Source organism: Pseudogymnoascus destructans (assembly GCF_001641265.1).
Source record: "Pseudogymnoascus destructans isolate 20631-21 unplaced genomic scaffold scaffold_5, whole genome shotgun sequence".
NCBI lineage: Eukaryota > Fungi > Ascomycota > Leotiomycetes > Thelebolales > Thelebolaceae > Pseudogymnoascus > Pseudogymnoascus destructans.
Genome location: NW_020167524.1, coordinates 185,740 through 195,114, shown reverse-complemented (window position 1 = coordinate 195,114; position 9,375 = coordinate 185,740). Strand labels below are relative to the sequence as shown.

General features: G+C 47.4%; 4 protein-coding genes across 4 annotated transcripts; 2 read left to right on the top strand and 2 right to left on the bottom strand.

The window, feature by feature from the left end:
* The first annotated feature begins 87 nt into the window (after positions 1-87).
* Positions 88-5,906, top strand: SLA2 (sla2 Src like adaptor 2). Its single transcript, XM_024466017.1, has 6 exons — positions 88-244; positions 334-474; positions 575-3,470; positions 3,524-4,760; positions 4,854-4,896; positions 4,952-5,906. The coding sequence occupies exons 1-4, from the start codon at positions 207-209 to the stop codon at positions 3,605-3,607; spliced, it is 3,159 nt and encodes a 1,052-aa protein (XP_024326449.1). The 5' UTR covers positions 88-206; the 3' UTR covers positions 3,608-4,760; positions 4,854-4,896; positions 4,952-5,906.
* Positions 4,669-5,714, bottom strand: VC83_02350 (uncharacterized protein; the record flags this gene model as incomplete). Its single annotated transcript, XM_024466016.1, has 3 exons — positions 4,669-4,712; positions 4,765-5,502; positions 5,552-5,714. 3 exons carry the CDS (start codon positions 5,712-5,714, stop codon positions 4,669-4,671), a joined length of 945 nt encoding a protein of 314 aa, XP_024326450.1.
* On the bottom strand, positions 5,907-7,766 carry VC83_02349 (uncharacterized protein). Its single transcript, XM_024466015.1, has 5 exons — positions 7,458-7,766; positions 6,515-7,410; positions 6,429-6,461; positions 6,283-6,378; positions 5,907-6,230 (listed from the first exon to the last, which is right to left on the bottom strand). Exons 1-5 carry the CDS (start codon positions 7,567-7,569, stop codon positions 6,081-6,083), a joined length of 1,287 nt encoding a protein of 428 aa, XP_024326205.1. The 5' UTR covers positions 7,570-7,766; the 3' UTR covers positions 5,907-6,080.
* A 47-nt stretch (positions 7,767-7,813) lies between these two features.
* On the top strand, positions 7,814-9,007 carry VC83_02348 (uncharacterized protein). The gene is made up of 4 exons (XM_024466014.1): positions 7,814-8,166; positions 8,212-8,543; positions 8,624-8,846; positions 8,911-9,007. The coding sequence occupies exons 1-4, from the start codon at positions 7,961-7,963 to the stop codon at positions 8,969-8,971; spliced, it is 822 nt and encodes a 273-aa protein (XP_024326204.1). The 5' UTR covers positions 7,814-7,960; the 3' UTR covers positions 8,972-9,007.
* The last annotated feature ends 368 nt before the right edge of the window (positions 9,008-9,375 follow it).

Genomic DNA, 9,375 nt, shown 5'->3' with positions numbered 1-9,375 from the left:
ATAAAAGGCTTGCCCCACACCCCGTCATGATGGGGACCGGAGCTTGCCGTTTGAGCCTCGCTCCCAAATTCACGTATTGCGCGGCCTCACTCACGGAGACAATATAAGCAAACTGCGGCCGATTATACCACTATCCTCCATTCCATTTGTTGGTATACTGCACTTTATTTCCTGTGCGCGGGTGTTTCCGCTGCTGCAGTTTCAACATGTCACTACAAACAGCAAGACACGTCGACAATGCGAAGTCTGTTACCCCCAATCTTGTTGCCTTGGTAGATCTCTGACAAGAGGTTTAAATCGTCCCGAAGGTAAACTAATTTAAATGCGATATAGGTCCGAGAGCGAACTGTCTATCAATATCCGAAAAGCCACCAGCATTGAGGAATCGGCACCCAAACGAAAGCATGTGAGGAGTTGTATTGTGTATACATGGGACCACAGGAGCTCTCAGTCCTTTTGGGCTGGGATGAAGGTGTGAGTACAATATGATATCAGCCGGGATCTGCTCAGTTTTAGATGATGAGATATCTCTGTGGCCTTCGTTTTTCATTCTGCTAATAGTGACAAACTACAGGCAACCTATACTCGCGGACGAGATTCAGACATTCAAAGCACTCATCACAGTACACAAAGTTTTACAAGAAGGGCATCCCATAACACTTCGGGAATCTATGGCAAATCGAAGCTGGATTGACAGCTTGAATCGCGGAATATCTGGAGAAGGGCTCCGAGGCTATGGCCCGCTGATCAAAGAATACGTCTACTTCCTGCTCGCAAAGCTCACCTTTCACCAACAGCATCCAGAATTCAACGGCACTTTTGAGTATGAGGAGTACATCAGCTTAAAGTCAATAAATGATCCAAATGAGGGGTATGAGACGATTACAGACCTCATGCAGCTACAGGACAAGATTGAGCAGTTCCAGAAGTTAATTTTCTCTCATTTTAAGAGTGGCGCAAACAATGAATGTCGGATTTCAGCCCTGGTACCACTGGTTCAGGAGAGCTATGGGATTTATAAGTTTGTTACAAGTATGCTTCGCGCAATGCATACAACAACCGGTGACGATGAAGCTCTCGAGCCTCTAAGGAGCCGGTACGATGCTCAGCATTATCGGTTGATTAAGTTCTACTATGAGTGCTCCAACTTGCGATATCTCACAAGCCTAATAACAGTTCCCAAACTGCCTCAAGGCCCGCCCAATCTCCTTGCCGAGGACGAAAACGCACCTAGCTTGCCACAACGCCCAAAGCAGGAAGTGGAACGCCAACCAACACCTGTCGCCGCACCGAAAAACGAGGAGCCGGATGACATCAGTGAGTTCTGGAAGGGCGAACAAAATCGCCAACAGAAGGAGTACGAGGAGCAACAGAGAGTATTGGAGGAAAGGCAGGCCCAACAGCTATACGCCCAGCAGCAGGCAGCTTTGCAAGCTCAACAAAACTTTGAAGAGCAGCAGCGCCAACTTGCCGAGCAGCAACGCCGAGAACAAGAGGCGCTGATGCAGCAACAGACACAATGGCAGACCCAAGGACGGCTGGCAGAGCTTGAGCAAGAAAATTTAAATGCGAGGGCACAGTACGAACGTGATCAGCTGATGCTGCAACAGTATGATCAGCGCGTAAAAGCCCTCGAAAGTGAACTGCAGCAGATCCAAGCCAGTTACGGTCAACAAATTACGAGCAAAGACGACCAAATCAAAGCATTGCAAGAACAGCTGGATACATGGCGAACAAAGTACGAAGCTTTGGCCAAACTTTACTCGCAGCTGCGAACAGAGCATCTTGATCTCCTTCAGAAGTTCAAATCCGTGCAACTCAAGGCAGCTTCGGCACAGGAAGCCATTGACAAACGGGAAAAGCTTGAACGCGAAATCAAGACGAAGAACCTTGAGCTTGCAGATATGATACGCGAACGAGACCGTGCGCTACATGAAAAGGATCGGGCGAGCGGTGGCAACCGGGAAGAACTTGAAAAGCTGAAACGAGAACTCCGTATGGCTCTTGACCGTGCTGATAATGCAGAGCTTAGCAAGGGCAACGAGCTCTCCTCAATGCTTTCAAAGTACAACCGTGAGATGGCCGACCTTGAAGATGCCCTCCGGAAGAAGTCGCGTGCTCTTCAGGACATGTCAACCAAATATAGGGAAGGCGACAGTGACCTCGAGCAGTTGCTCAGAGAAAAGGAAGATGAGCTGGAGATCATGAAGATGGGAATGGACCAGACTTTGATTGAACTTAACGAGCTCAAGCTATCCCAAGGAGAAACAGACCATGCTTTAGATGGTCAGATTGATGCGGTGTTACTTTCTAACATCGCGAAGATCAATGACATTATTGATTCTGTCCTTCAGAGTGGCGTCCAACGCGTAGACGACGCTCTCTACGAGCTCGACTCCTCGATGCAAGCGGGAAACCAGAATGCGTCTCCGTCATACGTGCTATCACAGGTCGAGAAAGCCTCTGCGAGTGCGACTGAGTTTGCGACTTCTTTCAATAACTTCATCGCCGATGGCCCTAATAGCACACATGCGGAGATTATCCGCGCCACCAACGTCTTTGCTGGCTCTATTGCAGATGTTCTAAGCAATACCAAGGGACTCACAAGGCTGGCCACGGACGACAAAAAGGCCGACCAACTAATAAATTCAGCCAGACAATCTGCTCAATCCACAGTTAAATTCTTCCGTGGCCTCCAGAGTTTTCGTCTGGATGGGATGGACCCTATGCAGAAAACTGACGTCGTCATCAATAATAACAATGATGTCCAGATGAACTTGCAAAAGCTGAACAAGCTTGCTGACTCATTTGCACCCAGCAGCGGGAGACTGGCGAACAACAAGGGTGACTTGGGAGATCTTGTCGACAATGAACTCACCAAGGCCGCTGATGCTATCGCCGCAGCAGCAGCACGCCTGGCCAAACTCAAGAATAAGCCCAAGGATGGATACTCGACGTACGAGCTGCGAATTCATGACTCAATTCTCGATGCCGCATTAGCACTTACCAATGCCATCGCGCAGCTAATCAGGGCGGCCACCGCAACCCAGCAAGAGATTGTGCAAGCTGGTCGGGGGTCGTCGTCTCGCACCGCCTTCTACAAGAAGAACAATCGCTGGACTGAAGGTCTCATCTCTGCTGCAAAGGCCGTGGCGAGCTCCACAAACACTCTGATTGAAACTGCAGATGGAGTCCTGTCCGGTCGCAATAGCCCCGAACAACTTATTGTTGCATCAAACGATGTTGCGGCCTCTACTGCGCAACTCGTAGCTGCGAGCCGAGTCAAGGCTGGATTCATGAGCAAGAGCCAAGAGACACTGGAGACAGCTAGCAAGTCTGTCGGTGCCGCATGCAGAGCGCTTGTCAGGCAAGTACAGAGCATGATCAAGGACCGTGACCAGGACGAAGAACGAGTTGATTACGGCAAGCTGGGAGCGCACGAGTTCAAGGTCAGAGAAATGGAGCAACAGGTAAGATTCCGAAACCCGCTTCGCGAAAACGCCATGATGCTAACCGTCGATAGGTTGAGATTCTGCAACTCGAGAATAATTTGGCTTCCGCGAGACAGCGGCTGGGCGAGATGAGGAAGATCTCGTACCAAGAATGAGATAACAGTTGCGATATGGGCTAGACGAATGGAGCAGTAAGAATAGGAATTCGTACGGGCGCGACGACACGATTAATGTACAGAATTACTTACAAGGCCAGGGACATGTATTTAGTAGCTCTATTGCCCGATGTTCTCTTGGCTTCCCCTCGGCGTTGCCCCTTGACTTTGCGCGTCTTTCCCATGGCTTCCTCTCGAAATTTCCCTGATTTTCCTCTTAACTTTCCCTGGCTTTCAGCGACTTTCCTTAACTTTCCCAGACTCCTCCATGCCTTTCCCTCAATATCCGCTTCGCAGTTAACGTTGAGCTCAGGCGCCGAAACGCATTCCGCTATTCCTAAACAGGAAATATTTCAAAAATTACATCAGGGTCCAAACCTTCGATCGTTCGAGCGTTCGCCCCACCCCTTTCCACCGTACACCGTACTCATGCAGGACGTACTAAATCAACAGTTGGGAGTTCCGATACGGAGTGGGGACAGAGGACATGTCAGATCTTTCGATGCACGCTAACGCGATGTGACCCTTCCTTCGCATCTCTGCAGGGTCTGGCCGAGACTGGGCCAATAGTGCATCGGGTGACAAGTCTCTTTATTGGGACAACCAACTTGCTGCGGTGTGATGTCTCATGCATTGCGGCAAAGATCTACGCGTCGCCAAGACAGTAAAAGCGGCGTGTGTGTGCTGAATGAATAGTGGTGGAGGTTTATGATAATTTACGGCTTTGGGGAGAAGGAAGCACCAGTAACGGTAAATATGGGGACCTAGCATCGGAATTAAGGAGCTGGTGGTGGATGGTGGTGGAATGGTGGATCGACGGTGGAGGGACAAGGTGCGGGAAGGAGTTGACGGCGTGGTTAGGTGGAGACTGCCCCGCGACTGATGCGGAAAGGTGTTGTGGGACAGGGTTGGAGCTAGATTCCTTGGCGTTCTTTATCTGGACGTCACTTCTCGCATTAAAAACATGATGCAAGGGCAGGGATGGAATGCTGATGTTTCATGCTTCGAGGTCGTCAGCTAAAACAACCAAAACATTCCGAGCACTCTGTGGCGAGCGCTTTCTAGAACGAATCCTCCAGCGCGTAGCTTTCGCTGCGTTCGATAGCTGACAGAAGTTAGCGGGGAAAGAAGTGTGATAGTGAGCAGCACAAACGTACGTGGTAGTTGAATCAGTGGGCGCGTATAGCCCAGGCTTGCCAGATATTCAGTTGTCTGTGCTGGATTGCTGAGGTCAAAAGTGTTGTAGTACTCGTTGTCCATTCCATTGCCGACAGTCAACGTGTTGTCTGGTGGGTTGTATATATCCGTCATTCTCCCAGTCCAAATCAATGACGGGAAGCTCAGTTCCAAATAAGGGTGGTCCCTGTCAAGGTCGAAAATTTTTGCTGCCATGCCAAGAGGGTCCTTGGAGACGTTTTGGAGGAACTCAACTTTAGCTGGCGTTGGGTTGAACTGAGGGAGCGAAGCCATAAGCCGCTGGCCATTATTGTCCATGTCCCGAAATACTTCTTTGGCAGTTGGCATATAACCACGGTTGATGCAAAGTGCAATGATCTCACTCTCGCTCATTGTAGTATGTTTGAATTGGTCTTCCATAGTTGCCATATCCGGGGGGCCAGTTTGGATCAGAGTTTTGCTGCCATCGTCTTGGATATTCATAACCCAGTTCAGCTTGGGAAGGTAGTCATGAATAGGAATGATGCCAATTGCTGGGCAGGAAATTTCGAGAAACTTGTCCAGAGGAGCCAGCGCTTTTCCGCGGCAGTCCCGGATAATGGAGTAGACTTTGGCTAAGATCGACCACTTCGCTTTGAACGGATCCTGTTGCCATAGCGTCGTTAAGTAGGTCGAAATCTCCTTCTGTTGGGCGTCGGTAAACATTCTTGCATAATAGCCTAGGTAACATTAGCCCAGACCGGTAGTATTTCACTCATATATATTTACTTCGGAAAGCCATCCAAGAGTTCAATGGACGCATCGTGGTAGGCGTTGTCAATGGCATGGTGTTCAGCGTAGTCGTGCAATCAAGATATTGAATGTGCTGAGCGAGTTTTGATTGAACAGTTGCATTATCGTCAAACCTATTCGGGTGACCTGGATCGGTCATTTTGGTAAAGGTTCGATGGTGGTGAAGTTATCGCGAAATGTGGACGAAATAATAAAGATCTGTTGGTCAAAGTCCAAAGATATTTATTTGAACTGAGCTGAAAAGATTTACAGGATTGCTTGTGATGTTTTATCTTCGGAGAAACGATTCTTTATGTAGTTGTCAAGGTGAAGTGGGCGTGTCTCTCGGTCGGTAGCGAATGAAAACAGAACAAAGGAAGTGATCCATTCAACGCCACGCCATTAAAGCAGCGTCACTATTTATTTCCAGCCACAACCCTCAGTTTACATAGAAAAAGTAACATAGAACCAGCAAACTATAAATGGAGAATTGCCATTAAGAATTGCCATTAAGAATTGCCGTTTATCATGCCATTTTTGGTTGATTTTTTCTTGTGACTTCCATTACAAGCGGTAATCCCAGCCCGTCGCCATGAAGCCGGCCTTGAAAAGACCGAACAGCGAGTGACAAGCTTTCTATGCTCTCTGCTGTCCCTACAATGCCTGCTGTGCGAAGCTAAAAAAAACGGTTAGAGGGTTGTAACATGTGTTGTCTGGTGGAAACATACAGCCAAAAATGGGAGTTTAGCCCTTCCTACGCGATTTTCTTTCTGCTTCAGAAGAAGATAATTTTCGCCTGTGGCTTGAGCCAGCTGAAATGCACTCTTTCATGTTTCAGTGTTGCGTTCCATTTGTTGGGGCCGAAATACTTTACCGTTTTCTTTTCTCTGAGTTTATCTCTGTATTCCTAGCAACGTTAGATCATAAATTACTTATTCAGACTTCTATCTCCAAGCTTACAGTTTCGTAGCGTCGTTCAATAGAAGAATACATGAACCTTGCTCGTCGCAGGAGCATTCCAGCGGTAGGGGGGATTCGTTGGCGAATGGTAAAATTGTTCGACTTAATACCCTTCCGACGAGGGGAGCGAAACGATTGATTCAAATTTCGGAACCATTTCGTCCACGTCTTCTTGGTGCTTGGTCCATTCGGCTCCAGTGCATGATCTTCATCGAGCGTATGTTCAACCCAGGTTTCTCTGCATTGCCAGCATTTGTTTTGCAATCGCCACCGACAAACGCGAGTATCTTGAAGTGTTTCGGACGGAACCTCGTTGGCTCGAGGAATTCTGTACATATTGTTGTCCTGTCCGGGGAAAGTTATATTTTCTCTGTTATATTTGTCCAACCAGTCGAAGTCAATATAAATGTACCCCATTCCAAGATCAAAGCCATTTAACAGAGCAAGTCCTCGTTGTTTTACTGTCTCTGGCGGTAATGGAAGGCTGTGAAGCTCAAGGAGACATATTCTATCGCATGCCCCGCAGTACTTGATAGGGCTGTCGTCGAGTGAGTTCAGATTGATCGGTTGAAGCTCGAATGAGGACTGATTGTCGTTGGACCAAGCTTCATGCATATTGCGGACTCCTTCCAGCTTTTCTGCAAGGCCCGCCATAACATACCAGAAGTACTTCTTGTGTCTTATAGATGGGAACAACTCAGGGTCGACTTTTAGTCGTTCTGTTTCTTTCCAAATATTCTCAAAGGAAGTGTACAATCTTCGATCTATGTTCATCTTCCCACTCATAATGTTGTCAACATGTATGGTGCTCAGTAGGTGAACCAAATTCATTTCCATCCTGCGCATGATGGCACCAAGAAACGACCCGGAGCATTTTCTTAGGCTTGAAGCATTCGCTTTTTTTTTTTAGTTTGTGTTTAATAATCAGATTGGGCACTTTTACTTGCGGATATTCCTTTGTCCCATCTCCTGAACGAAGTGCTTGCCTCTCCTGGAAACAAAGCATCTTTGCTTTTCCCAGTCTTTCCCTTTCTCATGGGGTTGGATGATTCCATGGTGATGTATTCAGAATTTAAAGAGATGCTGTGTAGAGCTTCTGTTGCCTCAAAAATATTTCCGCGTTCAGAGGATGAAGAAGTGTCGGTGAAGTTGAGGTTATCTGAAAACGTTACCTTGGGGGTCTTTTTGTTTCGGCTGGCTGCTATAATTTTGTGGTCTTAAACAAGCTACTCCTCACACACAATAATATTTGTTGTCTCGGAAACCTTTTCACTTCTACCCTTCCACCAACATTTCATTCTGATCAAGAACCAACAAATTCCAGCTTTACTTTGCACTTCAATTTGCGATAACGTACACCATCATCGTACACCATCATCGTTTCGATTTTGCGAAGCCATTTGTCAAACCCAAAAAACTACTATCACCAGTCACAAACTCAACAATATGGCTTCAACACCTTCAACACCTCCAACACCTTCAGTACCAGGTGATTTTGACAACCTCAATGATACAGCCATGTTTCAGATTCGATCTTCCGTGGAGTTTTATTTCAAATCCATACACGAGAACATGCCCGCATTCTTTCTCCCGAAGGAAATCGTGGACTCTATGGGACCAGGAAGACTTGCAAGAGTTGCGCACAACTACGCGTAAGTTAAGACTCAACCTCACTATTTTGTCCTAACATTTTGCAGGAATGAGATTCGGACCGATGTTTCCATTGTCTACGATCCAGCCTTCTGCCTGTACAAGATTGCCCCCCCGGAGTATATGGCATCTAACGAGACATTGATATACATTGACACCGTCGTTTACCAACATGGCACAATAATCCCACTTCGGAAATGGGAGCTGATGATTCCAAACTTTTCGGATCGGGCATCAAACTTCGGAAAGAGAGCTCTTGTTGAAGCCGGCCCGGGAAATAGAAAAATCACGAAGCCACCGAACTGTTTCATCCTCTTCCGCCGTGACAAACGCCACCTTGTCAAGGAGAGATATCCGGATGCCAGTCTTGGCCAAATCTGTAAGTGCAATTCATCTCAAAACCCGGCTTATTGGTAGCCGACGACTTTTAGAAACCAATCACGGACTAATATATGCTAGCGTCCATTATAGCTCAAATGTGGGCTGCTGCTGAAAAGAAAGTGAAGATGCAGTATCAATTGGAGGCCATGAAGCTCAAGCGCCAGCACGACAACGACCATCCCAATTGGAGATGCCAGCCACGCAAATCAAGCGACATCAAGAGGCGTGCAGTTAAAAAACGCACTCCTGCAAGCTCTCCTATCTTGGTCTCAATGGCCAACTCAGCGCCTATCTCCTCCGAGTAGGACACGGATATATACTTGAAACCCTGGATATTCGAACATCCCGAACTAATTTCAAGACAGGTTTTGCTCCAGTGCTATCCTCAAACTGATTGCGCAAATTTGTTTCTTGTTGGAACAATAACAACCAAATCCTGATACGATGTATTGTGGACGTTATAGGCAAGCTTGCCTTCTTTTGTTCTGCGGGTATAGGTTTGCACACGACATCGCACACGCAAAATGCCACCCTTACAGAATCAGAACTACACTTGTGTTTTTACGTCGTCGATTCCGAAGGCCGGTGTTCACCGAATGGGTCCACACTTCCAGTGGCCATCTCGATAAGTACGTTGTCCAAGCACTCGTATGGCATCAACAAACTATGTGAACTATAAGCTAACCCGAGGAAGTTAGAGCACCGCATTCTATTACGATGAATTGCCAGTTTGCAACAGGGAGGTGGAAGGAAATGGTTACATGTCGAATACAGATCACGACGGGTTTCATCCGGGAGGGGATTTGCATCGGGTTTGTGTAGCCCTGGGA

Excerpts from the sequence above, each read along its gene's own strand:
- SLA2 (XM_024466017.1), top strand. The coding sequence starts at position 207 with ATGTCACTACAAACAGCAAGACACGTCGACAATGCGAA. Across the intron at positions 245-333 it reads AGACACGTCGACAATGCGAA|GTCCGAGAGCGAACTGTCTA; the intron begins GTCTGTTACCCC and ends AATGCGATATAG. Across the intron at positions 3,471-3,523 it reads TCAGAGAAATGGAGCAACAG|GTTGAGATTCTGCAACTCGA; the intron begins GTAAGATTCCGA and ends AACCGTCGATAG.
- VC83_02349 (XM_024466015.1), bottom strand. The coding sequence starts at position 7,569 with ATGGAATCATCCAACCCCATGAGAAAGGGAAAGACTGGGAAAAGCAAA. Across the intron at positions 6,462-6,514 it reads TTGAACGACGCTACGAAACT|GAATACAGAGATAAACTCAG; the intron begins GTAAGCTTGGAG and ends TAACGTTGCTAG. Across the intron at positions 6,379-6,428 it reads AACTCAGAGAAAAGAAAACG|AGTGCATTTCAGCTGGCTCA; the intron begins GTAAAGTATTTC and ends GAAACATGAAAG.
- VC83_02348 (XM_024466014.1), top strand. The coding sequence starts at position 7,961 with ATGGCTTCAACACCTTCAACACCTCCAACACCTTCAGTACCAGGTGAT. Across the intron at positions 8,167-8,211 it reads AGAGTTGCGCACAACTACGC|GAATGAGATTCGGACCGATG; the intron begins GTAAGTTAAGAC and ends AACATTTTGCAG. Across the intron at positions 8,847-8,910 it reads TCAGCGCCTATCTCCTCCGA|GTTTTGCTCCAGTGCTATCC; the intron begins GTAGGACACGGA and ends ATTTCAAGACAG.